Source organism: Marmota monax, unplaced genomic scaffold (assembly GCF_021218885.2).
Source record: "Marmota monax isolate L192 unplaced genomic scaffold, Marmota_monax_Labrador192_F-V1.1 WCK01_AAM20220418_F8-fsc00022, whole genome shotgun sequence".
NCBI lineage: Eukaryota > Metazoa > Chordata > Mammalia > Rodentia > Sciuridae > Marmota > Marmota monax.
Window position 1 is genome coordinate 4,580,755 of NW_026695215.1, and position 27,911 is coordinate 4,608,665.

The following is a 27,911-nucleotide window of genomic DNA, read 5'->3' on the forward strand; positions in this document are numbered from 1 at the left end:
ATGGCCAGCAGAAAGTGGTGCTTGGTCCTAGGACTCCTTGCATTTTTATGGGCTGGATTGGCCTCTGAAGGCTCAGAAAAGCAAGAGGAAGAGACCTGCAGGTTGCTGGGCAGGTTTGATTTGAACGGATACGTAGATGCCCAGAATCATTCACTTGTTATTGGAGGACTGTTTCCCATCCACGCTAGGACCATCCCACCAAACGAATCTATTTTGGAGCCAGTATCTGCCAAATGTGAAGGGTAAGATGTTCTTTCAGGCCTCTTTTTACATCTGCTACAGGTGGTGGTGGGAGGGCAGGCTTGGGGTGAGTCTGGATCTGCAGCCAGGACTCTCGTTCTGACGTTCTCTGACTCAAGAGAGATACTTCACCCTTCTCAGCCTGTTTCTCCAACGTGGGCATTCTGGGATTGTTTAGAACCTGGAAAAGCTCAGTGTTGAGGGTCTTTTCCCACTTGGTTAGAACCAAGGTAGATTTTGTATGATATGGAACACTGCACCCAGAGGGTGGTCTGTGGGCCTGCAGTGTCAGCTTCCCCGAGAGCCTGTCAGAAATGTAACCAGGTGGTGCATCTAAGGCCTGCTGGATCCGAGTCGGGTTTGGGCAAGACCTCCTGTTGATTGACATGCACATTAAGATTTGAGAAGCACCGATGTGAAGTCTCGCAATGTCAGGCTTCATTTTTAATTGCTATAGTCTAAAACTCTCCTTATGTGAAATGTGCAGTGCAGAATACTGAATTATTTCTGAGCTAATGCTCATGGAGAGCTGGAAGGCTCCTCCCCTACTCACCTTTGTCCTGTCAGGAACCGGGATCCATGTCTAATCATCTTAACTGGCTAGTGGTCCACGCGAGGGAAGCTAAGAGGGGCCTCACACACGCCTGCAACCACATACGTGCACACACACTTCACAGATGCACAGAGGAATGAGTACCCACTATTCCACTGCCATAGCAAGGCAGCTCCTTTTGTCTTTCTATATTCTTTCTTGGTGCATTTTCAAATGCATCTATAGTTCTTAAATGGTTGTGACATAGCACAGACACAGTTCTATTTTGGACACTTGGTGTTGTAGAAGGAGTGTTTCCATGATGCTGTAGGGTAGCTGGGATCGTGAGTGCATGTTGTAAGAATGTTAGCCACCTCTTACACCATGAAACCTTTACGGACCGTGACTCCTTCCCTTTGGTCATCTGTCATGCTGCGTATCTGAGATGTCATCAGAGGGCGGGAAGGGCTGGTCCTGTTGTGGGCAAGAGGAAAGAATTGCAATCAGTCCTGCTTATCTCTTTCTAGACTGAACTGTTTTCCATTCCTGCAGTGACGCAGTGGAAGGCAGAGGAGGGAGGCTTTTTCTTACTGCTACGTTAATAGAGTCAGTTCATTATTTATCACACTCGTTTTCACTTCTTCTATCCTTACTGACAAAAAGTAAGAGTTTGTCATATGTAGGGCACTAATACTTCATGGATGGAGTCACTCTATTCTGCACTCTTCAGTGGAACTTTGGAAGGTGATTTTCCAAGCAAGCCTAGATGGAAAAGCCAGTGCACCTATTTTTAAATACAAATTCATCTCCCCCTTAAAAATATTTTGGCATATCCACTGTGGTTGGAATAGTGGTGAGAAGTAAGTACATTCCATTTTAAAATAATTCCTTCATCAGGGTTATTCTAGGATTTGCTTCATCAGTGCGATCAGGACTTGAGTGGTTATTGCTGGGCCTTACAAGTATTAGAAACATTTCAGAATCAGAGCTTCATGATCCACTTTCACCATAACAGCCACAGTGCTTGCTGTCAGTAGGGGGCTCAGCATTCTCCAGGCTTCTTGGGATTCCTCTGTGCAGGGCAACCTTTCCTGTGCTGGGGGAGGCCTCGTGGGAGGCCTAGTCTGTGTGGCACTCGAAAGCCAGGCTGGGCCAGGCTGGGGATAATCTCATTAGGGCAATGTTAACCTTTACCCATAACTGATTCAAAAATTCACTTTGGGGTTTGGAGAAATCTCATTATAGAATTGAGCTTTGGTTGGCCGTCAGCTAGGTATGTGGGAGAGGAAGACTTTAAAAACGTTGCTCAGAGCAGAGGAAGACAAGGGCATGGAAGAAGGAGGGAAGTGTTGGAATTCCTTGTGGTTGACCTCCATGAGGGCAGGATTCAGAGGGCTTTTCTGTGGTGGGGGGCAATAAAGGTATAGATTATATACTAATACTGTGAATATCATAATAGAAATCAATGAGAAAATATCTCAAATACAACCCTTCCCGCAATTATTCTGGTCTCATTTAAAAAAAAAAATCTCTGTGAATCCTTATCCAAATGTTCATATACTTCATGTGTAGCTTTAATTATAGAAGCAATTTTGCATATGCCTGTTTAACTTAACACTATATTCACCCTGCAATGTGAGTTCCTTAACTAGAGGGTTTTTTTTTTTTTTTTTGTATGTTTGTTTTGTGGTGCTGAGATTGAACCTGGGCCTTCATGTGCTAGGCCAGGGCTCTATTACTGAGCTACATCCCCAGCCTAATTATAGTTTTGTTACTGGAAAATGTTCACACAGTTGGTGTCCTACTGCTCCAGTTCTCCAGTGTTATCAACAGTGCCATGGCGGTCATTCAGGGGAGACAGCATTTTCCCTTGGGAAGGGCTGTGTCTTCAAACATCTTCTCAGGGATGGAATTGCTAGTTCAAAGCAGGTGAATGTTGTTCTAGCTCTTGAAGTGTATCGTATTATTTTAAGGAAGACATGGCTATATTTATTTATTTTTCTTTTTATTTCTATATGACAGTGGAATGCATTACAATTCTTATTACACATATAGAGCACAATTTTTCATATCTCTGATTGTTCACAAAGTATATTCACACTAATTTGTGTCTTCATACCTGTACTTTGGATAATAATGATCATCACATTCCACCATCATTAATAACCCCATGCCCCCTCCCTTCCCCTCTCACCCCTCTTTTCTATCTAGAATTCATCTATTCCTCCCATGCTCCCGCTCCCTATCCCACTATGAATCAACCTCCTTATATCAAAGAAAATATTCAGCATTTGGTTTTTTGAATTGGCTAACTTCACTTAGCATTATCTTCTCTAACTCCCTCTATTTACCTTCAAATGCCATGATTTTATTCTCTTTTATTGCTGAGTAATATTCCATTGTGTATATATACCACATTTTTTTTTTATCCATTCATCTACTGAAGGGCATCTAGGTTGGCTCCACAGTTTGGCTATTGTGAATTGTGCTGCTATAAACACTGATGTGGCTGTGTCCGTGTAGTATGCTGTTTTTAAGTCCTTTGGGTATAGACCGAGGAGAGGGATAGCTGGGTCAAGTGGTGGTTCCATTCCCAATTTTCCAAGAAACCTCCATACTGCTTTCCATATTGGCTGCACCAACTTGCAGTCCCACCAGCAGTGTAGGAGTGTACCTTTCCCCCCATATCCTCACCGACACTTATTGTTGTTTGTCTTCATAATAGCTGTAGAAATTTATTTAGTGGCCCAGGTAAATTTGGAAAGTAGCCTCCTGGATGATGAAACCTCAGTGCTCTGGTTGCTCCCTCTAGCTTCCTCCCCTGTTCCTGCCCTGACCACTCCTGGCTCCCTCCTTCACCCACACCCACCACTCTTCCCATCCCTCCAGTGTTGCATATCCTCTGGTCCCGGCGCCTCAGGTCCCTTCTGCCTGCAGGGTGCATCCCCTATCCACAGGTTACCCTTGAAGTCCAGCATGGCTGGGGACCCCTCCAGGCGGGGCATTGCGCCCACCCCCATCTCCTGGCTTACCATTTTGAGCTACGATTGCTTGGCTCTTTTTTTTTTTTTTTTTTGCGATTACTGTTTCTTTACCTAAATTGCACTTTGTCCATTCTGTTCACTGTCATGTCTAGAGGGTCTAGAGCCAATAACTGGATGGTCAGTGAAAAAGGAAACAAGGCTAAAAACCCAAATAAAGAGAAACATTCCAATCTGCCAACAAGGCAATTTGCTATCAGGTATTTAATTCAAAACTATTTTTTTTTTTTGAGCAGGGGACAGAGGGTTAAATACTATAGCTATCAAAGATATTACGAGAAAGAGTCATCTTGGGGACTTGCTTTCTAACAGGTTAGATCTCAGAATTTGGTTAGAACTCAGAAAAAAGAAAGGGGAATAGAATATATATTTAGTGGAGAAGCAATGAAGAAAAATGGGGTAATAAACTGCAAAAGAAATATTCCCCTTTTAATGTGTGGAAATGGAAGGAGTGTGTCTTGTCTGTGGTGGTGAGCATAGCAAGAAGATGTATTTAATTAAACATCACTCAACATTAGTAATCAAGGCATGGCAGGAAAACTATATGATAGAAGTACATAAAAGCAGGACAAAATATTTTATATTAGTATATCATATATAACATAATTTTAGTAAATTTTATAATTTAAAATTATATCTATAATATATGCTTTATTATATATTATGTAATTATATAATGTATTATATAACTTATAATAAATCAATTTATAAATTTTATAATCTTAGAAATTGCACAGCATATGTTATACACTAATATATTCTTTTATGTATTCCTATCACAAGTACCTTCATATATTTATGTACTTTTTATAATGTTGATAAATGTCAGAAGAAAATAAGATGAGATAAGGAGGAGGACAGGAGAATCATATAGCACCAGGGCTGCCAGTAAGAGGGACACACGTGTCAGGGGTCATGGGTACTTGGTTTGGTGAAGAGAATTATGAACTTAATCATATTTTTATGAACAGAGACAACTGGCAGTTTGAAAAATTTCCAGCATATAAAAGATATATAGGGCAAGAAAATAGCCCAAAGTCACTTCCCAGCCTAAACAGTCAACCATGAATGCAATTTGTATGTGAATCTTTCAAGTTTATAACCATCTGAGAAACACTGACTTTGCTCAGGCAATGGAGATCCTGCTGACTTTGGGCAAAATACCATTATCACCCACTCAACTAAAAGCACCTTTTTCCTCCAAAGATCCCCCACAGACCCATGCCTTACAAAGCCTCTTTCCTTTCCAGGTTCAACTTTCGGGGATTCCGCTGGATGAAAACCATGATCCACACGATCAAGGAGATTAACCAGAGGAAGGATATTTTGCCCAACATCACTCTGGGCTATCAGATCTTTGACTCCTGTTCCACCATCTCTAAGACAATGGAGTCGGCCATGGTGTTCCTCACAGGGCAGGAAGAGAACAAGCCCAACATCAGGACCAGCACTGGGGCGTATCTGGCAGGAATTGTTGGATCAGGGGGGTCATCCTTATCGATCGCTGCTTCAAGAATACTAGGGTTGTATTTCTTACCTCAGGTATTCAGAATATGGTGCTGAGTATTTCAAATAAGTAGAAATGGAGTGTGTGGAAACTGCAGCCCATGACAAGGGGCCTGGGGGCGGCTGGGCCAAGCTGCAGAGCCACTACTGGCCCTCTGTTAGCCAGCGAGTGAGGATAGCTACTTAGAGGTGACCTGACATCTCACCAGGCACAATGCTCTGTGGAATTTCATAGTTGAGCAATTAATGCTGGCCGGTTGATTGTTGGATGCCATAAGATACTTATAATATAGGCATAATATAATATATATAATATACTTATAATAATAATAGCTTATTATTCATGACCCTGTTCATACACCGACATACTGAAATGGGCCTGGGAATTACACAAGATGAGTAGAGTTTTGGCATGCTGGCTTTACAGATTATTTTAAATTCAGAGAGAGTGACACCTTTCAACATAAGAATAGATGACATTAGGAAGGAAGAATGGATTACTAAGAAAATACAAATAGAGCTCTATAATTATTTCTAAGGATGGCTCATTAAAGTATTAATAGTGGGACTTATTAATGTGAATGTTGAGTAAGCATATTTGTGTCCCTGAACTAATGAGAGAATTGGAGATAATTGTAAAAAGAATCATTTATACAGTGTCTCTTATACAGCTGAAAATATAAGTTTAGGGGAAAAGAAAAAATACTAAAGAGCAGAATGACTAGGACTGGTCAGGTGGCTCAGCCAGTAAAATCTCAGCTGCCAGGAGCTGCCTGTCCATCCAACACCAGCTGCAGGCCAAACACAGACCAGAAATTTTTCCCTTAATGTCTTGGAGTAAATCTGGAAAGAACTGAAAAGAAACCTGTTACACTTTCACATTTGTTCTCATTCACTATTTTTTTTTGTATTGGAGATTGAACCCAGGGGTGCTTAATCATGGAGCCACATCCCCAGCCCTTTTAATATTTTGTCTTGAGATGGAGTCTCACTGAGTTGCTTAGGGCAACACAAATTGCTGAGGCTGGCTTTGAACTCTCGATCCTCCTGCCTCAGCCCCCTGCCCAAGCACTGGGATTACAGTCATGCACCACTGCATGGGGCCTTATGCACTAAATTGAACAACACAAAATCTAGATTATCATCATCTGAATTTCACTCATGGAGAAACGAAGACACAGAAGATTTAGGTTACTCAAATCTAAGTCTACCATCTCACACTTATAAATTCCAAGGTCAGAACTGGGAATCAGGTGTCTTCGCTTCTTAAATGAGGTTCTTTCCTACGTTTGGCTTCCATGCTGCTGCCTGTGTGATTCTACAGGAAAATGTGGACTTCAGCCCGTGGAGCAGGGACACGGCAGAGGTGGAGCAGATGAACGTAGCAGCGGTCTGGCCCTTGTGGGGAATCCATAGGGTGGAGGTCTGAGATGAGAAGCAGACGACCCTACTGGTGTGATGGGTTTGTCACATGAAGCAGGATAAGGGAGAATGTGACCTCAGCTCTTAATGGCAGAGTCAGGGAGGTCAAGGGTCAGCTCCTGCAGAAATGCACAGCTCAGGCCTGGCCACCTGGCCTCCATTCCTGAGGGCAACTGATAGGAAACACATGTGAGGATCTCAGGCCAGAGGAGGAAGGAAGTCTGTGTGCATATAGAACGAGGATGGAGGGGTAGCCTCGAGCTGAGACTAAAGTGGCACTTTTTACCACCTTTCTCAAGATGAGTCTTAGGACCACATACTCACAAGTCTCAGCAGAAGGGACAAGGAAAGAGAAGAAGACATAAAGAAGGAAAATATAGAGGGGTTTGGTGGTGAAGTAGGTCTGCCAAATGGATTGAGCCTGCTCCCTCCTCGTGTGAGTGAGAAGTGCAGTCTGACAAGGAGCCCAGCTGTCCTGACTCAGGGGAGCATAGAAGGGCAGGTGACCTCCCTTTTAGTGTCATGACCCCACCTGTGGAGAGCAGTTGCTGAACGTCATCATCTTAAAAATTGGCCCCTCTAGCATCATGGGGTGGGCTAGGAGAAGGGTTGGTAGGGAGGACCAAGTGTTCCCTTCAGCAGTCCCCGTACTGAGCAGGGAGAGGAGGGATGTGAGGATAAAGGGAGGAGAGATGCTGAGACCCTTCCCTTTCCATAAATATGTGCTGAAAACTTGTGACTGGAGATTTAGCTACTCTTTTCTAATCACTGCATGGATCTTTTCAATTGCAGGTGGGCTACGCCTCTTCCTGCTCCATCCTCAGTGACAAATTCCAGTTCCCAACTTACGTTCGCACAGTAGCCAGTGATAAGTTCCAGTCTATGGCCATGGTAAAGCTTATCCAGCACTTTGGTTGGGTCTGGGTGGGCACCATAGCAGGCGATGATGATTATGGAAAATACGGAGTAAAAATTTTTAAGGAACACATGGAGAATGCAAACCTCTGTGTGGCATTCTCTGAAACCATCCCCAAAGTCTATTCCAATGAAAAAATGTGAAGAGCCGTGCAGGCTGTAAAGAACTCCACGGCCAGAGTGGTCGTGCTTTACGCTTCTGACCTTGACCTCCATCCCTTCATGCTGGAGATGGTTCACCACAACATCACCCACCGCACGTGGATAGCAACCGAAGCGTGGATCACCTCAGCCCTCCTTGCCAAGCCCGAATACTTCCCATACTTCGGTGGAAGCATTGGATTTGCAATTCCAAGATCTGATATACCAGGATTAAAAGAGTTTCTTTACGACATACACCCCAGCAGGGATCCAGATGATGTCCTGACCATTGAGTTCTGGCAGACCGCTTTTAACTGTACTTGGCCTAATAGCAGCGTTCCATACAATGTCGACCACAGGGTGAACATGACCGGTAAAGAGGACAGACTGCACAGCATGTCTGATAAGCTCTGTACTGGACAGGAGAAGCTGGAAGACCTTAAAAACACCTACCTGGATGTGTCTCAGCTGAGGATCACCAACAATGTCAAACAGGCTGTCTACACCCTGGCACACGCCCTGGATCACCTGAGCAGGTGCGAGGAGGGTCAGGGGCCGTTCATTCCAGGAAACACTTGTGCGTACATACCTGACTTTGATCCTTGGCAGGTAAGCTGTGCCTTCACTTCATGAGATAACTGGACAATTATAAGAATTCATGCTCTCAGCACTCTCAATAGATGTGATTTTACATCCTCAACTAAAACAATGGCTTGCTGGTGTCCTGAATGTACCTTTTTAAGTTCCCATCTGTTAACATAGTTACTAGTTTTGTGAAAGATTGAAACACCTCCTCCCCAAACAGTGCCTTAAACAAGATAGGGTTTCTTCTTCACATGGATGAAATTTCTAGGACTGAGAGAGGGGCTGGGGGACCTGCTTTCCTCTGGTGTGTTGCTCCAGTCACTGCCCAGGGCTTTGCCCCGTGGTCCACCATGGCTGCTTGGACTTCCAAATCACGCCCATGTTTCAGGCAGCAGGAAGGAGAAACGGCAGACGCGCATGCTCCTCCATCGAGGATTCTCCCTGGAAACCCCACACAACCCTCTTGACATCCCAGGAGCCAGATGGCCACATCCAGCCTCAGGGGAACTGGAGATGTGGTCCTCAAAGGGTGTGGGAGGACATGGCCTGCCTGCTAGGATCTGCCCTTCCTGCCCCTGGCCGATGTTGCACAACTCCTGTTGGGACTGAGCTATTGAGTGGTGTCACCAGGACATACGTGCCCCGGGGGCTTCCCTGCCTTTCTTCTTCAGTGTCTCCCCTCTTTCCCTGAAATGATCGGGCAAGATATCCCTGGGCTGGCAGGGTCAGCCTGGGATGCAGGCCCTGTGGGCACCTGTGGCTCTCTTGTCACCCCTTCCTTCCTTGACCCTCACCTCCTGTAGCCCTAAATTGTCATCTAATAGAATCTACAGTGGCTAGGACAACTGCACCCTCCTTTTTGCTTTTATTTGCAAATTATTTGTTTCTGTGTCCAGGAACCGGCCCATATTTTTAAGAATGTTTTTCATTTGTCTCGTTTTCCCTCACCATTAGGTCAAGGCCGTGCCTCCCACAGGAGGTTTCCGATGTGATTGTCTCTTGCTATCTGGGACGTTAACTTTGGCCACTTGGTTACAGCAACATCACTGTGTTTTTCTACTGTGAAGTCACCATGTTTCCCTTTAACAATTCTTTTTGTGGGGCAATATTCTGAGGCTCTGAAAGTGGCCTGTTTCCCTCACACCTTTGCCTACACATCTTAACTTCCATTGATGATTCCTCTTAATCACGCAGTGTTGTTTGGAAAATGATGATTTTTCTATTTCCCTCATTCCATCTGTATTTTTTAGCTGGGATTCTGCTCCTCCCTCACAGACCTGTTTTATCAATATGGACTCAGGGATATATATTTTTTTTAAAGTCTATGAGTAAAAATCCATAATTATCATTATTTATTTTGTTGCTCCACATTTCCCAGCTTTGACCTTGGGTGCCACTCTGAGTTGGCTCTTATTTCCTTTGGACATGTCCCGGTCATTTCCTTACTTTCTGGACCCCCAAGATGTCCCATGCTCATCTAGTGTCCACCCAGCTTTGTGGTCAGCCACTTCTGAGTCCTGTTTCCATTAACTGAAGAATGTACCTGAGTGCACTCAGGACCTGAGTGCGAGGTGTGCTCATCGTTACTAAAGAAGTCGTGATCAGTGCAAAGAGAGAAATGAAGTCATGCCAAAGGGGACTCTCTTCATATTAACAGAGGTCCTCTGGGTACACCTTTTATCATAAAGAGAACCATTTTGTATGGCGAGTAAACTTCTAATTTTTTATTTGAACATTTTAATATTAAATTTAACTTTGCTCAAAGCGCAAAGTTTTTGGAAGCATTGCAAAGAAAAGAGTCTCTGGCGAGGCTCCAGGGAACACAGGGTGTCAGGGTGAAAGTTGGTGGGTGAGTCTGTTAGGTGTCCATGTTCCTGGATCTAATCCCATGTCAGCTGTAGAGTGTTAATACAGACATTTACTCAACTTCCTAGAGGTATCAGGATACAACTTTATATTTGTTTAAAACCCAGATAACTATGCACTCTGTGCTCCTTCTCCTTAGTTCACCCCATTAGACGACTTGGTCTGAAGTATATATTTGGAAGGCTTTTTTAGTCTTGTGTTTGGACATTTCTAAATTCTCTCCCTGGGGTGGTGTTAGGGAGCTGTGTCCTACCATTTAAGGACAACAGACAGAGGGACATGTGGACGGGTCTCCCTATGGAGAGTGCCTTGGAGCATCTCCTTGTTGGACTCTGGTGAAGATGAGGAACGAAGGAACAGAGTCCCTCCCCACTGACCTGACAGAGTCGCCTGCTGGGAACTCCCGTGTGGATTGCATGTGGATTTCGAAGGGTTGCAAGAAACAAGGGAGACACGAGGCCACGTGACCTGGTGTGGTCTTCGTGGTGGGTGGTGACTGCAAGACTGGCCTTGGGGTACTTGCTGAGGAAGGGCTGTCAGGTGTGTGACCCTGACCCCCAGACAGAGGCAGTGGGGACCTTTGTCCTCTTCCCACAGACAGGAACCTGGTGCTTGCTTAGTGCATGCCTTACCTGAGGTCATGGGACATGACAAAGCCAAGGGACTCTAGATGGCCAGACACTGACCGCCAGGCCTAGTTTGTGCCGTTCCTGGTGTGTGGGCTGGTGGCTGGACTTGGTGGACTTTACCAAGACCCGATGTCTCCCTGTGCAGACTGGTCACCTCGGCATAGAGAATGCACACTCCTCCCTCCCTAGGGCTGGCTGGGAGAGGCAGGCTTGAAACAGGAGCGATTTTCTCAGAGGGTCCCTGTAGATCCTTCTGTGGGGGCAGAAAATGTCCCACCCTCTGTCCTGCCCTTGGCCTGGCTCTTCTGTGCATCCTCGTCCCTGGAGCCCTGCAGGACTTCAGGATGTGCAGACATGTTATTGCTTTGGCTTAGACTCTCCTTGTTCCAAGTAATTACCAGGCTCATTCCTATTCATCTTTTGAAATCCAGCTCAGGTGGCCACTTTGGGGAGGTGAAAAATTCCTGTTTCTGCTAAGACAATTGTTGGCCAATCTCTAGTCCCTGCCGTTCCCAGCAGCAATGTAGACCACCTGAGTGCCACCGTTGAGGTGGTCTAGTCTTACCACTAGGCCGTCAGCTCTGCAAGGGTAGGGAAGAGGTCTTTGGGACCTTGTGTCTCCAGCACCAATACCTCGGGCAAGGATGGGTGGAGGTGGGAGTGTAGCCTGCTGGTATCTGTAAGTTAAAATAGTCTCCCTTCCCTTGATGTGGAGGCATTAGGAGCTATTTGACTCTACTATGCCTTAGTAGAAACCAATGTCATCCCCCCAAAAAAAATGCAATTAGAATTTTCTAGTGACCAAATTTAAAAACAACAAAGAAAAACAATTGAATTTAATAATCCATGTAGCCCTGGGAGGGAGGCAGGGGAGTGGCATGAGGATAGGAAAGATGGTGGAATGATATGGACATCATTTTCCTAGGTACATGGATGATTGCACCATGGTGTGACTCTACATCATGTACAACCAGAGAAATGAAAAGTTGTGCTCCATTTGTGTACAATGAATCGAAATGCATTCTGCTGTCATGTATAACTAATTAGAACAAACAAAAAAAATTCAGTATCTCCAAACTAATGTTACCATTCTATCATAATTATAATTATAATTTTGATATTATATTATCATACTTTGATAATATAATATCAAAATTATAATGTGAAGTTAAGAACAATATAGTTCACATTCTTCTTTAAAAACTTAGTATTTGTCATCTAGTGTACATTTTATACTTATAACATATCTTAATTTGGCCAACTACCTTTTGAGTTGGATTTGTTAGACGTGGCTAGAAGTGATTGATGGATCGTACAGTGAAAATATAGAAGAGGAAAAAATATCATTCCATGAGTTAGGTGGGAGATTGAAATTGTTTTCCTTCTGAAGCTCTGCTTTCCAGACAATTAAATTTTTACAAATTGCTTTTTCCCCTATTGTCCCCACTCCCCCGCAGCTAATGTTCTATGTGAAGACGGTTCAGTTTACAACCCATGATGGAAAGACAATACAGATTGATAAGAATGGGGACGTGATGGGACACTATGACATTCTAAATTGGCAATTAGATGATAATGGAGAAATTGCCTTCATGAAGGTTGGAGAATATATATTTACAGAAAATAAGTTTGAACTTGTTTTCACAAAGAATTCGACAATATTTTGGAACACTGAGTCATCACAGGTTAGTTGCTCTGACTTTCTATTTTGTTTGCATAGAAAATTGCATTTCTATATTAGTTTAGGCACTAATGCAGTAAAAAGAAGTCATTTTCTTCAAATTTAAATTTAATTTTACCAAGTACAGTATACCTTGACTCTATGTAGATTCAGATGTTTTATTTTTTGAATATTTTCTTGGAGTGCAGTTTTTTAAAAATATTTTATTAATTGTCAGTGGATCTTTGTTTACATGCGGTGCTGAGAATCAAACCCAGGGCCTCACATATGCTAGGCAAGTGCTCTGCCACGAGCCCCAGCCCCAGCCTGGATTGCAGTTTTGAATATCAGTTTTACCATTTTGTTTTCTTCTTCCAGGACTCCAGTTGTACTTATGTTTGGCCTCCTTTATCTTCCACTTCATATACTTTCTCACCCACTAGTTCCGCCCTTTTCTTTATCTCATTCTCTTTGTTATTTTCTTGCCTTTATTCAATGATTCTCCATTCAATTTCCATGGAACTATGTTCTTTCTTGAACCCCTTTGTTGTGGCATGGAACTGGAGCGTCCCTCATATGTTGAAGGCTTGGTCCTCAGGGTGTGATTGGATTATGAGAGCTCTGACTGCATCAGTGGATCAATACATTTGGGGGTGGAAATTGTCAGCAGGGGGAAGTAGGTCACAGAGGCCAGCCCTGGGGCCTTGGCCCCTTTCCTGCCTCTAGCTGCCGTGAGCTGAGCAATGGTGTTCCCCTCACCTCCGGCCTAAAGCAATGGTGTCAAATGACCATGAACTGGAACCTCGGAAACCATGGGCCAAAATAAGTCTTTCCTTCTTTAAGTTGTTTTCTTGGGTATTTTTCATGGCAACAAAAAGCTGAACAACACACCCTCGTTATTTCTATATTAGTTTCTCAAGTGTTTTGGACTTTTTCCTTAAGTTTCTTTTCTTTTTTTTTTCTTTTTTTTTATTGTTGATTGTTCTAAACATTACATAGTTCTTGATATATCATCTTTCACACTTTGCTTCAAGTGGGTTATGAACTCCCATTTTTAGCCCATATACAGATTGCAGAATCACATCAATAACACATCCATTGATTTACATATTGCCATACTAGTGACTGTCATGTTCTGCTACCTTTCCTATCCTCTACTATCCCCCCTCCCCTCCCCTCCCCACCCCTCTTCTCTCTCTACCCCCTCTATTGACCTTCATTTCTCCCCCTTGTATTATTTTTCCCTTTCCCCTCATTTCCTCTTGTATGTTCTTTTGTATAACCCTGAGGGTCTCCTTCCATTTCCATGCAATTTCCCTTTTCTCTCCCTTTCCCTCCCACCTCTCATCTCTGTTTAATGTTAATCTTCTTCTCATGCTCTTCGTCCCTACTCTGTTCTTAGTTACTCTCCTTATATCAAAGGAGACATTTGGCATTTGCTTTTTAGGGATTGGCTAGCTTCACTTAGCATAATCTGCTCTAGTGCCATCCATTTCCCTGCAAATTCTATGATTTTGTCATTTTTTAATGCAGAGTAATACTCCATTGTGTATAAATGCCACATTTTTTTAATCCATTCGTCTATTGAAGGGCATCTGGGTTGGTTCCAAAGTCTTGCTATTGTGAATTGAGCTGCTATGAACATCGATGTAGCAGTGTCCCTGTAGCATGCTCTTTTTAGGTCTTTAGGGAATAGACCAAGAAGGGGAATAGCTGGGTCAAATGGTGGCTCCATTCCCAGCTTTCCAAGAAATCTCCATACTGCTTTCCAAATTGGCTGCACCAATTTGCAGTCCCACCAGCAATGTACAAGTGTACCCTTTCCCCCACATCCTCGCCAGCACTTGTTGTTGTTTGACTTCATAATGGCTGCCAATTTTACTGGAGTGAGATGGTATCTTAGGGTGGTTTTGATTTGCATTTCTCTGACTGCTAGAGATGGTGAGCATTTTTTCATGTACTTGTTGATTGATTGTATGTCCTCCTCTGAGAAGTATCTGTTGAGGTCCTTGGCCCATTTGTTGATTGGGTTGTTAGTTATCTTATTGTCTAATTTTTGGAGTTCTTTGTATACTCTGGATATTAGGGCTCTGTCTGAAGTGTGAGGAGTAAAGATTTGTTCCCAGGATGTAGGCTCTCTATTTACCTCTCTTATTGTTTCTTTAGCTGAGAAAAAACTTTTTAGTTTGAGTAAGTCCCATTTGTTGATTCTAGTTATTAACATTTGTGCTATGGGTGTCCTATTGAGGAATTTGGAGCCCGACCCCACAGTATGTAGATCGTAGCCAACTTTTTCTTCTATCAGACGCCATGTCTCTGATTTGATATCAAGCTCCTTGATCCATTTTGAATTAACTTTTGTGCATGGCGAGAGAAAGGGATTCAGTTTCATTTTGTTGCATATGGATTTCCAGTTTTCCCAGCACCATTTGTTGAAGATGCTATCCTTCCTCCATTGCATGCTTTTAGCCCCTTTATCAAATATAAGATAGTTGTAGTTTTGTGGATTGGTTTCTGTGTCCTCTATTCTGTACCATTGGTCCACCCGCCTGTTTTGGTACCAGTACCATGCTGTTTTTGTTACTATTGCTCTGTAGTATAGTTTGAAGTCTGGTATCGCTATACCGCCTGATTCACACTTCCTGCTTAGCATTGTTTTTGCTATTCTAGGTCTTTTATTTTTCCATATGAATTTTATGATTGCTTTCTCTATTTCTACAAGAAATGCCTTTGGGATTTTGATTGGCATTGCATTAAACCTATAGAGAACTTTTGGTAATATCGCCATTTTGATGATGTTAGTTCTGCCTATCCATGAACAGGGTATATTTTTCCATGTTCTAAGATCTTCTTCTATTTCTCTCTTTAGGGTTCTGTAGTTTTCATTGTATAAGTCTTTCACCTCTTTTGTTAGGTTGATTCCCAAGTATTTTATTTTTTTTGAAGATATTGTGAATGGAGTGGTTGTCCTCATTTCCATTTCAGAGGATTTGTCGCTGATATACAGGAATGCCTTTGATTTATGCGTGTTGATTTTATATCCTGCCACTTTGCTGAATTCATTTATTAGCTCTAATAGTTTCTTTGTAGAGCCTTTTGGGTCTGCTAGGTATAGAATCATATCATCTGCAAATAGTGATAATTTAAGTTCTTCTTTTCCTATTTTTATGCCTTTAATTTCTTTTGTCTGTCTAATTGCTGTGGCCAGTGTTTCGAGAACTATGTTGAACAGAAGTGGTGAGAGAGGGCATCCCTGTCTTGTTCCAGATTTTAGAGGGAATGCCTTCAATTTTTCTCCATTCAGAATGATGCTAGCCTGAGGCTTAGCATAGATTGCTTTTACAATATTGAGGTATGTTCCTGTTATCCCTAGTTTTTCTAGAGTTTTGAACATAAAGGGATGCTGTACTTTGTCGAATGCTTTTTCCGCATCTATCGAGATGATCATATGGTTCTTATTTTTAAGTCTATTGATGTGGTGAATAACATTTATTGATTTCCGTATATTGAACCAGCCTTGCATCCCAGGGATGAATCCTACTTGATCATGGTGCACAATTTTTTTGATATGTTTTTGTATCCGATTCGCCAGAATTTTATTGAGGATTTTTGCATCTAGGTTCATTAGAGATATTGGTCTGAAGTTTTCTTTCTTTGAAGTGTCTTTGTCTGGTTTAGGTATCAGGGTGATGTTGGCCTCGTAGAATGAATTTGGAAGTTCTCCCTCTTTTTCTATTTCCTGAAGTAGCTTGAAAAGTATTGGTATTAGTTCCTCTTTAAAGGTTTTGTAAAATTCTGCTGTATACCCATCCGGTCCTGGGCTTTTCTTAGTTGGTAGTCTTTTGATGGTTTCTTCTATTTCCTCAATTGATATTGGTCTGTTTAGGTTGTCTATATCCTCCTGACTCAATCTGGGCAGATCATATGACTTCAGAAATTTATCGATGCCTTCACTATCTTCTAATTTATTGGAGTATAAGGATTCAAAATAATTTTTGATTATCTTCTGTATTTCTGAAGTGTCTGTTGTGATATTGCCTTTTTCATCCCATATGCTAGTAATTTGAGTTCTCTCTCTTCTTCTCTTCGCTAGCATGGCTAAGGGTCTGTCGATTTTGTTTATTTTTTCAAAGAACCAACTTTTAGTTTTGTCAATTTTTTCAATTGTTTCTTTTGTTTCGATTTCATTAATTTCAGCTCTGATTTTAATTATTTCTTGCCTTCTACTTCTTTTGCTGTTGTTTTGCTCTTCTTTTTCTAGGATTTTGAGATGAAGCATGAGATCATTTATTTGTTGGTTTTTTCTTTTTTTAAGGAATGAACTCCAAGCAATGAATTTTCCTCTTAGAACTGCTTTCAATGTGTCCCACAGATTCCGATATGTTGTGTCTGTGTTTTCATTAATCTCTAAGAATTTTTTAATTTCCTCCTTGATGTCTTCTATAACCCATTGATCATTCAGTAACCTATTGTTCATTCTCCAAGTGATGTATGCTTTTTCCTTCCTTCTTTTATCGTTGATTTTCAGTTTCATTCCATTATGATCAGATAGGATGCATGGTATTATCTCTACTCCTTTATATTGTCTAAGCGTTGCCCTGTGACATAATATATGATCTATTTTTGAGAAGGATCCATGTGCTGCTGAGAAAAAAGTGTAACTGCTTGATGTTGGGTGGTATATTCTATATATGTCAATTAAGTCTAGGTTATTAATTGTGTTATTGAGTTCTATAGTTTCCTTATTCAACTTTTGTTTGGAAGATCTGTCCAGTGGCGAGAGAGGTGTGTTGAAGTCTCCCATGATTATTGTATGGTGGTCTATTAGACTCTTGAACTTGAGAAGAGTTTGTTTGATGAACATAGCTGCACCATTGTTTGGGGCATATATATTTATGATTGTTATGTCTTGTTGGTGTATGGTTCCCTTAAGCAGTATGTAGTGTCCCTCTTTATCCCTTTTGATTAACTTTGGCTTGAAATCTATTTTATTTGATATGAGTATGGACACTCCTGCTTTTTTCCGAAGTCCATATGAGTGATATGATTTTTCCCAACCTTTCACCTTCAGCCTATGTATGTCTTTTCCTATCAAATGCGTCTCCTGTAGGCAGCATATTGTTGGGTCTTGTTTTGAGATCCATTCTACTAGCCTGTGTCTCTTAATTGGTGAGTTTAAGCCATTAACATTTAGGGTTATTATTGAGATATGGGTTGTTGTTCCAGCCATATTTGTTTATTTATGTTACTAAACATGGTTTGTTTTCCTCTTTGATTATTCCCCCCCCTTTACTGTCCTACCTCCCACTGTTGGTTTTCATTGTTATTTTCCATTTCCTCTTCCTGTAATGTTTTGCTGAGGATGTTTTGAAGAGATGGTTTTCTAGCTGCATATTCTTTTAACTTTTGTTTGTCGTGGAAGGTTTTAATTTCATCTTCCATCCTGAAGCTTAATTTCGCTGGATACACAATTCTTGGTTGGAACCCATTTTCTTTCAGTGTTTGAAATATGTTATTCCAGGATCTTCTGGCTTTCAGAGTCTGTGTTGAAAGATCAGCTGTTATCCTGATTGGCTTGCCCCTAAATGTAATCTGCTTCCTTTCTCTTGTAGCTTTTAAAATTCTCTCCTTATTCTGTATGTTGGGCATCTTCATTATAATGTGTCTAGGTGTGGATCTCTTATAATTTTGCACATTCGGCGTCCTGTAGGCTTCTAGAATTTGGGATTCTGTCTCATTCTTCAAGTCTGGGAAGTTTTCTCGTATTATTTCATTGAATAAATTGCTCATTCCTTTGGTATGGAGTTCTATACCTTCCTGTATCCCAATGACTCTTAAGTTTGGTCTCTTAATGTTATCCCATATTTCTTGGATGTTCTGCTCATGGTTTCTTAACAGTCTTGCTGAGCTGTCTATGTTCTTTTCAAGTTGAAATACTTTGTCTTCATTGTCTGATGTTCTATCTTCTAAGTGTTCTACTCTGCTGGTAGTACTCTCAATTGAGTTTTTAAGTTGGTTTATTGCTTCCTGCATTTCTAGGATTTCTGTTTGTTTGTTTTTTATAACCTCTATCTCCCTGTATAGTTGATCCTTTGCTTCCTGGATTTGTTTGTGTAATTCCTTGTCGAAGTGATCTTTCATTGTCTGATTTTGCTGTCTAATTTCTTCCTTGATACTCCAGATCATCTGAAGCATATATATCCTGAATTCTTTATCTGACATTCCATCTGCTGCAGCTGTTACCTCTTCTAAAGTTGAGCTGACCTGCATTGCTTGTAGTCCTTTCTTTCCTTGTCTTTTCATACTGCTTGCGTTTCTTTCTTCTTGGTGAAACTGTTGTGTTTTTGAAATTTTTTCCCCCCCTATATATTTATATTGCTCTTGTATAGTTGAAAATTCTCCCTTGCAGGTGCGGGCAGGGGCTCTGCTCTGCCCCTCCTCCAATTGGTGTGAGGTGTCTACCACACCCGCGGACCCCTGGGCCTGATCCGCTGTTCTGTCGCAGGTCTGCCTACCTTGCAGGTGGGGGCGAAGGCTCTGCCCTGCCCCTCCTACCACGCCCGGGACCGCTAGGCCTGATCTGCAGGTTGGTCGCAGGTCTGCCCACCTTGTGGGCAAGGGTGTCAGTTCCGCTCCGCCCCCACTCCAATTGGGGTCACTTGACCACCACACAGGCGAGCCGCTGGGCCTGATCTGGGAGCGGGCTAAGGCTCTGCTCTGCCCCTACTCCAGTTGGGGTGAAGTGTGTACCACGCTGGCAGGCCGCTGGGCCTGATCCACAGGTCTGTCGCAGGTCTGCTTACCTTGCCGGCGCGGGCGGTGGCTCTGCCCTGCCCCTCTTACCACGCCTGCAGACCACTGGGCCTGATCTGCAGGTTGGTCGCTGGTCTTCCTACCTTGCGGGCGCGGGCGGCGGCCCCTCTCCTCGCCTCTGGCTCGATGACAAAGCGAGAGAGACTCGGGTATCTGTGACTCACCCTCCCTACCAGGGGACCAACTGTTTCTGTCGCCGCTGGCACCGATGAAGTTTTCTCCTCGGCCGCTCTCCGATGACATCAGATCTCTGCCATGCTGGCATCCCCTGTTCTATGGCTGAATCCCATTTTCTTCTCTTCCAGTAGGCGGAGCTGTGCCCTCTGAGCTGAGCTTCTGCCCTCTATGTGCTGACAGAAATCCCTGTACGGTGGCTCCTGGGAGTCTCTCAATCCTGTTAGTCCAGAGCCCTTTCACTTATCCGGCCCCTCCCCCTGTTCCTCCTCCCAGCCAGCCAGCCAGGTCCTGTTCACCAGAGGCGGTTCCCCAAGGATCTGATTACACTTGCAGCCCCACCGCGTGTCCTATATCCCGAACGATGAACACCCTCTCTGTCATTCAATTAAGCCCCAGTGCTGTGGTGGGGTGATCTGGGAACCAACAGTTAAATTTTTCAGGACCCCTTTGGTGGGCACGCCCCCAGAAACTGGCGGCTAAGATCTTGGGTGTTGCCGCTGGTGTTAAGGGGAGGTGGGGATCTGGAATCCCCTCTGCTTCCCTACAGACACGCCCCCGGTGGTTTCCTGGCTGCTTGTATCTGGAGGGGGTGGGAGTCACACACCTGCTAATGTGGATTCCGCTGGGAAGGAATTCTGTCGGCGGAACTCTGGTGATGTCACCACTCTGCTATGGCAGGCCCCAGGCTCCTTGCCAGAGTGTCCGAAGGGAGGGGTGGGACTGGTCTGTCTCTGGTTGGTTTCAGCTCCCCGTTTGCTATTTCATGAAGGCTTGGGAGGCGACCTCTTCCTAGAGTCCCTGCACCGCTCCTGCTGCGCTGCGCCTCGGAGGCTATCTGCCCTGACGCGGGGGCCGCGTGCAGGCAGCCGACAGTCGCCGAGTCGCGCGGGCAGCGGCTGGCGGGTCTGGACCTCTGCGCTGCGTGGCGGAGATTCACTCGTCTAGCGCAGACTGTCACCTCCAAAAATCCTTCCAATTCCCGGCCGGTCTCTCTTTAGTGGAATTTTGCTAGGAGTTTCTCAGCAGGTCATATCTAAGCGTATCCATGCGTCTCTCTGACCCCTTTGTTGAGGAGGTACTGAAAGCGCTGCCTCCCCTCTCGCCGCCATGTTGGATCCCCCCTTAAGTTTATTTTCTGAGTAAAGTGATTTTTTTTTCATTTCTTCCAAATTTGTATTTTTTAAGTTCTTATTATTCTTAAATTTATTAATTTATTTTTTGAATTTTAAAATTTCTTGTTTTGAAATTTAAAATTTACTTTTAACTGACACAAAATATAAAACCTTTGAGATTTATGGAATAATATGTAATATTTCAATACCTGTATTTATTGTGTAATATTTATGTCAGGTTAAACATATCTCTCTGTCTCCTCATTTTTTTATTTCCTAATGGTGAAAACATTAAAAATCCCTCCTTTTTTTGGTACTGGGAATTGAACCCATGGCCTTGTGCATGCAAGGCAAGCAGTCTACCAATCAAACTATATCCCCAGCCCCCCAAATCCCTTCTTTTATCTCTTTGAAATATCAGCACATGATTGTTATCTGTAGTCAACAACAGTGAACCAGAACTTCTTCATCCTAACTGTAACTTAATGCCCATTGACCAACCTTTCACCATCTCTCCCTGGTCTCTGGTAATCACCAAAGTTTCTATGGATCATCTTTTTAACTCCTACATATGGAAACAGTGGCACTTGCCTCTCTGTGCCTGGCTTTGTTTTGCTTACCATCATGACCTCAAGTTCCATCTATGTTGTCACAAATTCCAGTTTTTATGGCTGAATAGTATTCCATTGTGCATATATGCACCACATTTGCATCATTCGTTCAGATGATGGACACTTAGATTGTTTCTGTTTCTTGACTATTGTGGATAGTGCTGCAAGAAACATAGGTGTGAAGATACCTCTTCAACATACTGACTTCATTTCCTTTGGATACTTGCCACCAGGAGTAAAATTGATGGATCATATGATAGTTCTATTTGTTAATTTTTGAGGGACCTCAGTATTTTCCATAATGACTGCTATAATGTCCCTTCCCATCACCAGCAGGCAAAGGTGCCTTTTTCTTCACATGCTCACTAGCACTGCCTTTTGTCCTTTTATAATAGCCATTCTTATTGGAGTGAGGTGATAACTTATTGTGGTTTTGATTGGCATTTTCTTGATGACTAGTGATTTTGAACATTTTTTCACATACCTTTTGTCTATTTGTATGCCTTCTTTTGAGAAATATTTTATTTAGGCCTATAGCCCATTTTTAAATTGGGTTATTTGGTTTTTGCTATGCAGTTTTTGGAGCACCTTCTATATCCTGTTTATAGACCTTTAGCGTATGTATAGTTTGCAAGTATTTTCTCCCATTCTGTAGGTTGTCTCTTCACTCTGTTGATTGTTTCCCTTACTCTACAAAGTTAGTTTTTTTTTTTTTAAGTAAAAAAACCTTAAATATGATGTAGGTCCATTTGTATATTTTGGCTTTTGTTTCTTGTGCTTTTCAGCTCTTGTCCAAAAAAATTGCCCCTTCCAATGTCTTCAAACATTTCTTTGTTTTCTTCTAGTAGTTTTTTTAAATGCTTTACATTTAAGTCTTTAATCCATTTGAGTTGGTTTTTGTAACTGATGAAGATAAGGATATGCTTTCATTTTTCTGCATGTGGATATTTATGTTCCCAGTACCATTTATTGAAAAGACTTCCCTCTCTCCAATGTGTGTTCTTAGCATCTTTGTTGAAAATCAGGTGGCTATAGATGGCCTGGATTTGCTGTCAGGCTCTCCATTCTGTTCCCTTGGTCTATAGTCTGTTTTAATGACAATATACCATGTTGGTTTGATTCCTATATTTTTTATAAGATTTTGAAGTTTGGTAGTATAAAGCATCTGCTTTGTTCTTTTTTTTGGTTCGAGATTGCTTTGGATACACACACTCACACACACACACACACACACACACTTGGTTCCACATGAATTTTAGGACTGTTTTTTCTAGACCTGTGAAGAACATCATTTTATTTTAGGTCACTTTAGATAGTATGGGCATTTTAACAATATTGATTCTTCCAATTCACAATCACAGGGTATCTTTCCATTTTTCATTTCTCTTCGATTTCTTTCATAGATGTTTTATTGCTTTCTTTATAAAGATCCATCACCTTTTTGGTTAAATGTATCTTCAGGCACTTTACTTTTTTAGCAGTTATTGTAAATGGATTGCCTTCTTGATGTCTATTTCAGATCATTGACTCTCAGCATACAGCAGTACTACTGATTGTTGAACGTTGACTTTATATCCTTCTACTTTGCTCAATTTATTTACAACTATTAATTCTAATAGTTTTTGGTGGAATCTTTGGGGTTTTCTATATATAAGATTTGTCATCTGCAAGCAGTGACAATCTGACTTCCTCTTTTCTAATTCCGATGCCTGTATTTTCTTACCTGATTGCTCTGGCTAGAACTTCAACAGAAGTGGTAAAAGTGGGCATCCTTGTAAGGTTCCAGATCTAGATAGCTTTCAGATCTTCTCTGCTCGGTAGGACAGTAGCTGTTGACTTATTATTATGTGTGGCCTTTGCTCTGTTAAGGAGCATTCCTTCTATACCTTATGTGCTCAGAATTTTTATCATGAAAGGGTTCTAGATTTTATCCAAGGTCCTTCCTGCATCTTGGAGATGATTATAAGGGTTTTGTCCTCCTTCAATAGATGTGCCTGTCATGTTTGTTCATTTGCATATGTCAAACCATCCTTGCATCCCTGGGATGAATCTCATTTGACAATGTGCTGTGGAATCCAGTTGATTTGTATTTTTTGAGGTTTTCTGCAGGTATGTTCATCAAGGATATTGGCCTGTAACTTTCCTTCTTTGTTGTGTCCTCGCCAGGTTTTTATCGAGGTAATGTTGGTGTTGTAGAATGAGTTTGGGAATATTCCCTGCTCTTCTTTCCAAAAAAATTTTTGGAAATTTTTTTTAAATTGATATTAGTTCTTCTTCGAATTCCCATTCCATTGCAACAGTGGGGCGGTTGGTATGCAGAACTGCAGCTCTGATATCTCACAAGAGAAGAGGTTGGTAAGCTGGAGACTGGTCTCTGGCCTACAACATCAAGATGAAGCCTAGGAAGTATTGGTGACAGTTAAGCAGAAACCCTGTCACTTACCAGAAGTTAAGAAGAAACTGTTACTTACAGACAGTGGACTTTTTTGATCTTTAAGGAAGTATTATTCCAGGGAAAGTAGAACTATTGAGCTTCTGTTAATCTATTTTAGTGTCTGCTCCTGGGTGACCTGGCCGTTCCTCAGTTTGGCTCTTGTGAGTCGTGGGTAAGCATGGATCACTGTAGTAAGATGACTTTAACTCTCCAGGGTAAATATCAGTTTCTAAACACGGCGGGAGGAGTCTCTGTGAGGTGAGTGGGCTGGAAGCTGCCAGATCACCATGGTTGAGAATGGGTGTGATGGTGAGAGACAGCGCAAATAGGCACCGCCTCATTGTTCATGATGGTTCTTTAAATAAAGGCACACGGAGAGCTCTTTCCATAGACTGGAGTGAGTGAGAAGTCCATCACAATCTGTGGGGATTTCATTGTTTATCTTTCAGAATTTGAGAGTGCCTTGGTGTCACTCCCTTTTGGACTAGCTACTCCTCAAAGTGCTTTGAAAATATCATCTTATATCTGTCATCTGCCTGTCTATCTACCCACCATCTATCATTCTTTGAAAACTTACAGGAAGCTTATCTATTATGGGTGCATACTTCTGTAATGTTTTACCATAACCTAGCCCAGAGATTTCTAATATTTTCTGTTATCTAGGATTGACTTTGAAAGACTCAACATACAATAATTCTGGTTTACAAAATAAATATGAATGTGATTATTCACTTTTCAAAATGAATCTTTGCTTAGTGGAGAATAAATTTTATCTCCCTTCTTTACAGGAAACTTTCCCAATAGACTAAGATATAAACTGATTCATACATTGTATTGATTCTGGATTTCAAAGTGTACATCCTCATAGAATAGAAAGGGGGCCTGATTTCACTATTGAAATTTTTAAACCTATTGTTTTAGCCAGCTTTTTTTGCTGCTGTGATCAAAAGACCTGATAAGAACAATTAGAGGAAAAGTTTATTTGGGTCTCAGTCCATACACAGCAGGTCTTCAGAGGTCTCAGTCCATAGACAGCAGGCTCCATTCCTCAAGACTTAAGATGAGGCAGAACATCATGGCAGAAGTGTCCTGGAGGGAAGAGCCTCAAGACATGGTGATCAGGAAGCAGAGACAGACTCTAGTCACCAGATACAGAATACATACCCTAAGGGCATGTCCCCAGGGCCCACCTCCTCCAGCCACTCCCCACCTGCCTTCAGTTACCACTCAGTCCCATCAAGGATTGATTCACTAATTGGGTTAAGGTGCTCATAACCCATTCATTTCAGCTCTACACCTTTTTGCATTGTCTCACACATGAGCTTTGGGGGATGCCCCCCATCCAAACCACAGCACCCATTTAGCAAGAAAACATCCCAGCATGTGCCTTTTCTGCCTTTCTTTCTGCCTTCCCAGTTTTTTTTATATCAAAATAAGTGTATTTTTCAATAAAGCATTTATAAAGTCATCTTTGTTTAGTTATATTGAGAAAGGGTGTTTAGTTTCCTGTATAAATGACAAAGAACAATCATTTATTGGTTTATTTTCATATCTACTAAACACATTAGTCCATCATCATTCTTTTCTTTTCTTTATTGACCTTTCATGACTCATCTTTGACTTTAAGGTGATGTTGGGATGACCTTGCTGAAAACAAACATTTTTCAGGTTTGCAAGATGGTTCTTGGGGTCACAGGTCTCCCCCAAATAGGAGCACACTTGTCAAATGGTTCCCTCCTAGAGCTCCAGGGACAGGGAGCTTTGCCTGATCCCCAAGAATAGAAGGAACTAGCTTTAGGATTAGCTTTGCCTTTCTAGAGGCAACGACCAGACTGTCCTTCAGCAAAAGTTCTCTCTAGACCCTCTATGTGGTTGTTCTCTCTGTTATTGTCATCCAGCACCCTGGGTTTCCAAGGATACCACGAAGCTTCCATGGGAATCCAATGGGAGCTTTCTTGGTCTCACAAGTGGCAGAGCTGTCTGTGTCATGTCTGTTTGTCTTTGCTAGCTTCCCCATTCCGTCTGTACTGACGTGTGTCCTCCCGGAACGCGGAAAGGGATTCGACAGGGGGAGCCCATATGCTGCTTTGAGTGCATCCCATGTGCTGATGGATATGTGTCAGAGAAAGCAGGTACCACGGTCACTTTCTCATGGATGTCAAAAAGTGTTACATTAACTGTGCTGGCAAAGAGTTTCCTTGGAAACTTTTATAAGTAGATGTGAACAATTTATAATGAAAATCATTAAAACCCATCAGATCATTGGCTGTTCTGTGTAGAATGAAACAGAACAGAACAATAACACTGGGTTTTGGTTCCGAAGCTGCTACAGTGGGGAAAAGACACATAACTGAGAAGTTAATAAGGAAAATTCAAAACAAAAGATGTGAAATGTGCAATATGAATAATTAAATTCATAAGAAGTCTTTAAACTTGTTTATGAGATAGGTTAAATCAGAAAAAAGATTACTTACAGTTCTACATTCTACTTAGTTTTCTGTAATTTGGAACCATGAGATCTAGAAGTCCATAGGTTTGCTGGGTGTGATGGTGCACACCTGTAATCCCAGAGGCTGAGGCTGAGGCTGGGGCAGGAGGAGCCAGCCTCAGCAAAAGCGAGGTGCTAAGCAATTCAGAAGTGAGGTGCTAAGTGACTCAGTGATATCTTGTTTCTGAATATAATACAAAAAAAGGCTGGGGATGTGGCTCAGTGATTGAGTGCCTGAGTTCAATCCTGGGTATCAAAAAAAAAAAAAAGACAATAGGCTTAAGGTCGTAGTACTTCAAGTGTGGACTCTGTAATCATCACTGCACGAACTCCTCATTTCAGCACTAAAAATGCTAGCTTTTAAACTAACCGAGTCCTCATCACACTCCTCTTGATTGTTTCACCTCAGTAATCAATTTTCCTCTCATGGATTGTTCTTAGCTCATAAGGATACATATCTCCTTTCTCAATAGACCATTGGAGAAAAAAGAAAGGGACCTGATACCTGGCGAGACCAATGGGACAGGTTGACATTGAGAAGGGGGACTAAATTTTTAAAATTAAAACTCACTCCCCGTCTGTGATAACAGCACGCTCTGAAGCCGTGTTATCACGACTTCTTTTGAGAGGTCATGAACATTCCACAGAAGGGATTTTCAGTGCATCCTTGCTGCAGGCCCATGGCTGCTCTGGGCTCCTCCCAGAGATAGGGACACTGGCCTTCCCTGCAGTCCACCTCTGTCCTTTGCTCCGTAGGTCAACGGGAGTGTGAACCGTGCAGTGAAGACTACTGGTCCAACGTGCAGAAGAGCCAGTGTGTGCTCAAGGAGGTGGAGTTCCTCGCCTACAATGACGCCCTGGGCCTCACCCTTGCCGTCCTCGCCGTCTTTGGGGCCCTGGTGGCCTTGGCGGTCATGGTGGTGTATGTGGTGCACAGGCGCACGCCCCTGGTCCAGGCCAATGGCCGGGAGCTGAGCCTCCTCACACAGGCTTCCCTGGCCACCACGGCGATGTCGTCCATGCTCTTCATTGGCAAGCCGTGTACCTGGTCCTGCATGGCCCGCCAGGTCACGCTGGCCCTGGGCTTTTCCCTTTGCCTGTCTTGCACTCTTGGAAAGACTCTTTCTCTCTTTTTTGCCTACAGAATCTCCAGATCCAAAACCCAACTCATATCCATGCACCCCATTTGTCCAAAGATCATTGTGTTGCTCTCTGTTCTGGTGGAGATCAGCATATGCACAACCTACTTGGTATTTGAACCCCCAAAGGTGTACAAGAACATGGAATCCCAAAACATAAAGATCATTCTGGAATGTGATGAAGGCTCTCTGGAATTTCTGTGCTTCACATTTGGGGTCGATGTCTTCCTGGCCTTGCTGTGCTTTCTTACAGCCTTTGTGGCTCGTCGGTTGCCAGATAATTATTATGAGGGGAAGTGCATCACCTTCGGGATGCTGGTCTTTTTTATTGTCTGGATTTCTTTTGTCCCTGCTTACTTGAGCACCAAAGGCAAGTTCAAGGTGGCTGTGGAGATATTTGCGATTTTGGCATCTAGCTATGGCTTGTTGGGTTGCATGTTTGCTCCCAAGTGCTTCATTATTCTGCTGAGGCCAGAGAGGAACACGGATGAGGTCGTAGGAGGGAGAGTCCCCACTGTAGATAGGAGCATCCAGCTGACCTCAGCTTCAGTGAGCAGTGAGCTGAACAACACCACAGTGTCCACTGTTCTGGACCACTAG

At 42.6% G+C, this 27,911-nt stretch overlaps 1 protein-coding gene across 1 annotated transcript; it reads left to right on the forward strand.

The window, feature by feature from the left end:
- Positions 1–27,911, forward strand: LOC124084462 (vomeronasal type-2 receptor 1-like). Its single transcript, XM_046431772.1, is given in 6 exon segments — positions 1–242; positions 5,064–5,355; positions 7,534–8,406; positions 12,335–12,562; positions 25,693–25,816; positions 26,929–27,911. Coding segments are annotated over 6 exon segments (2,742 nt in total).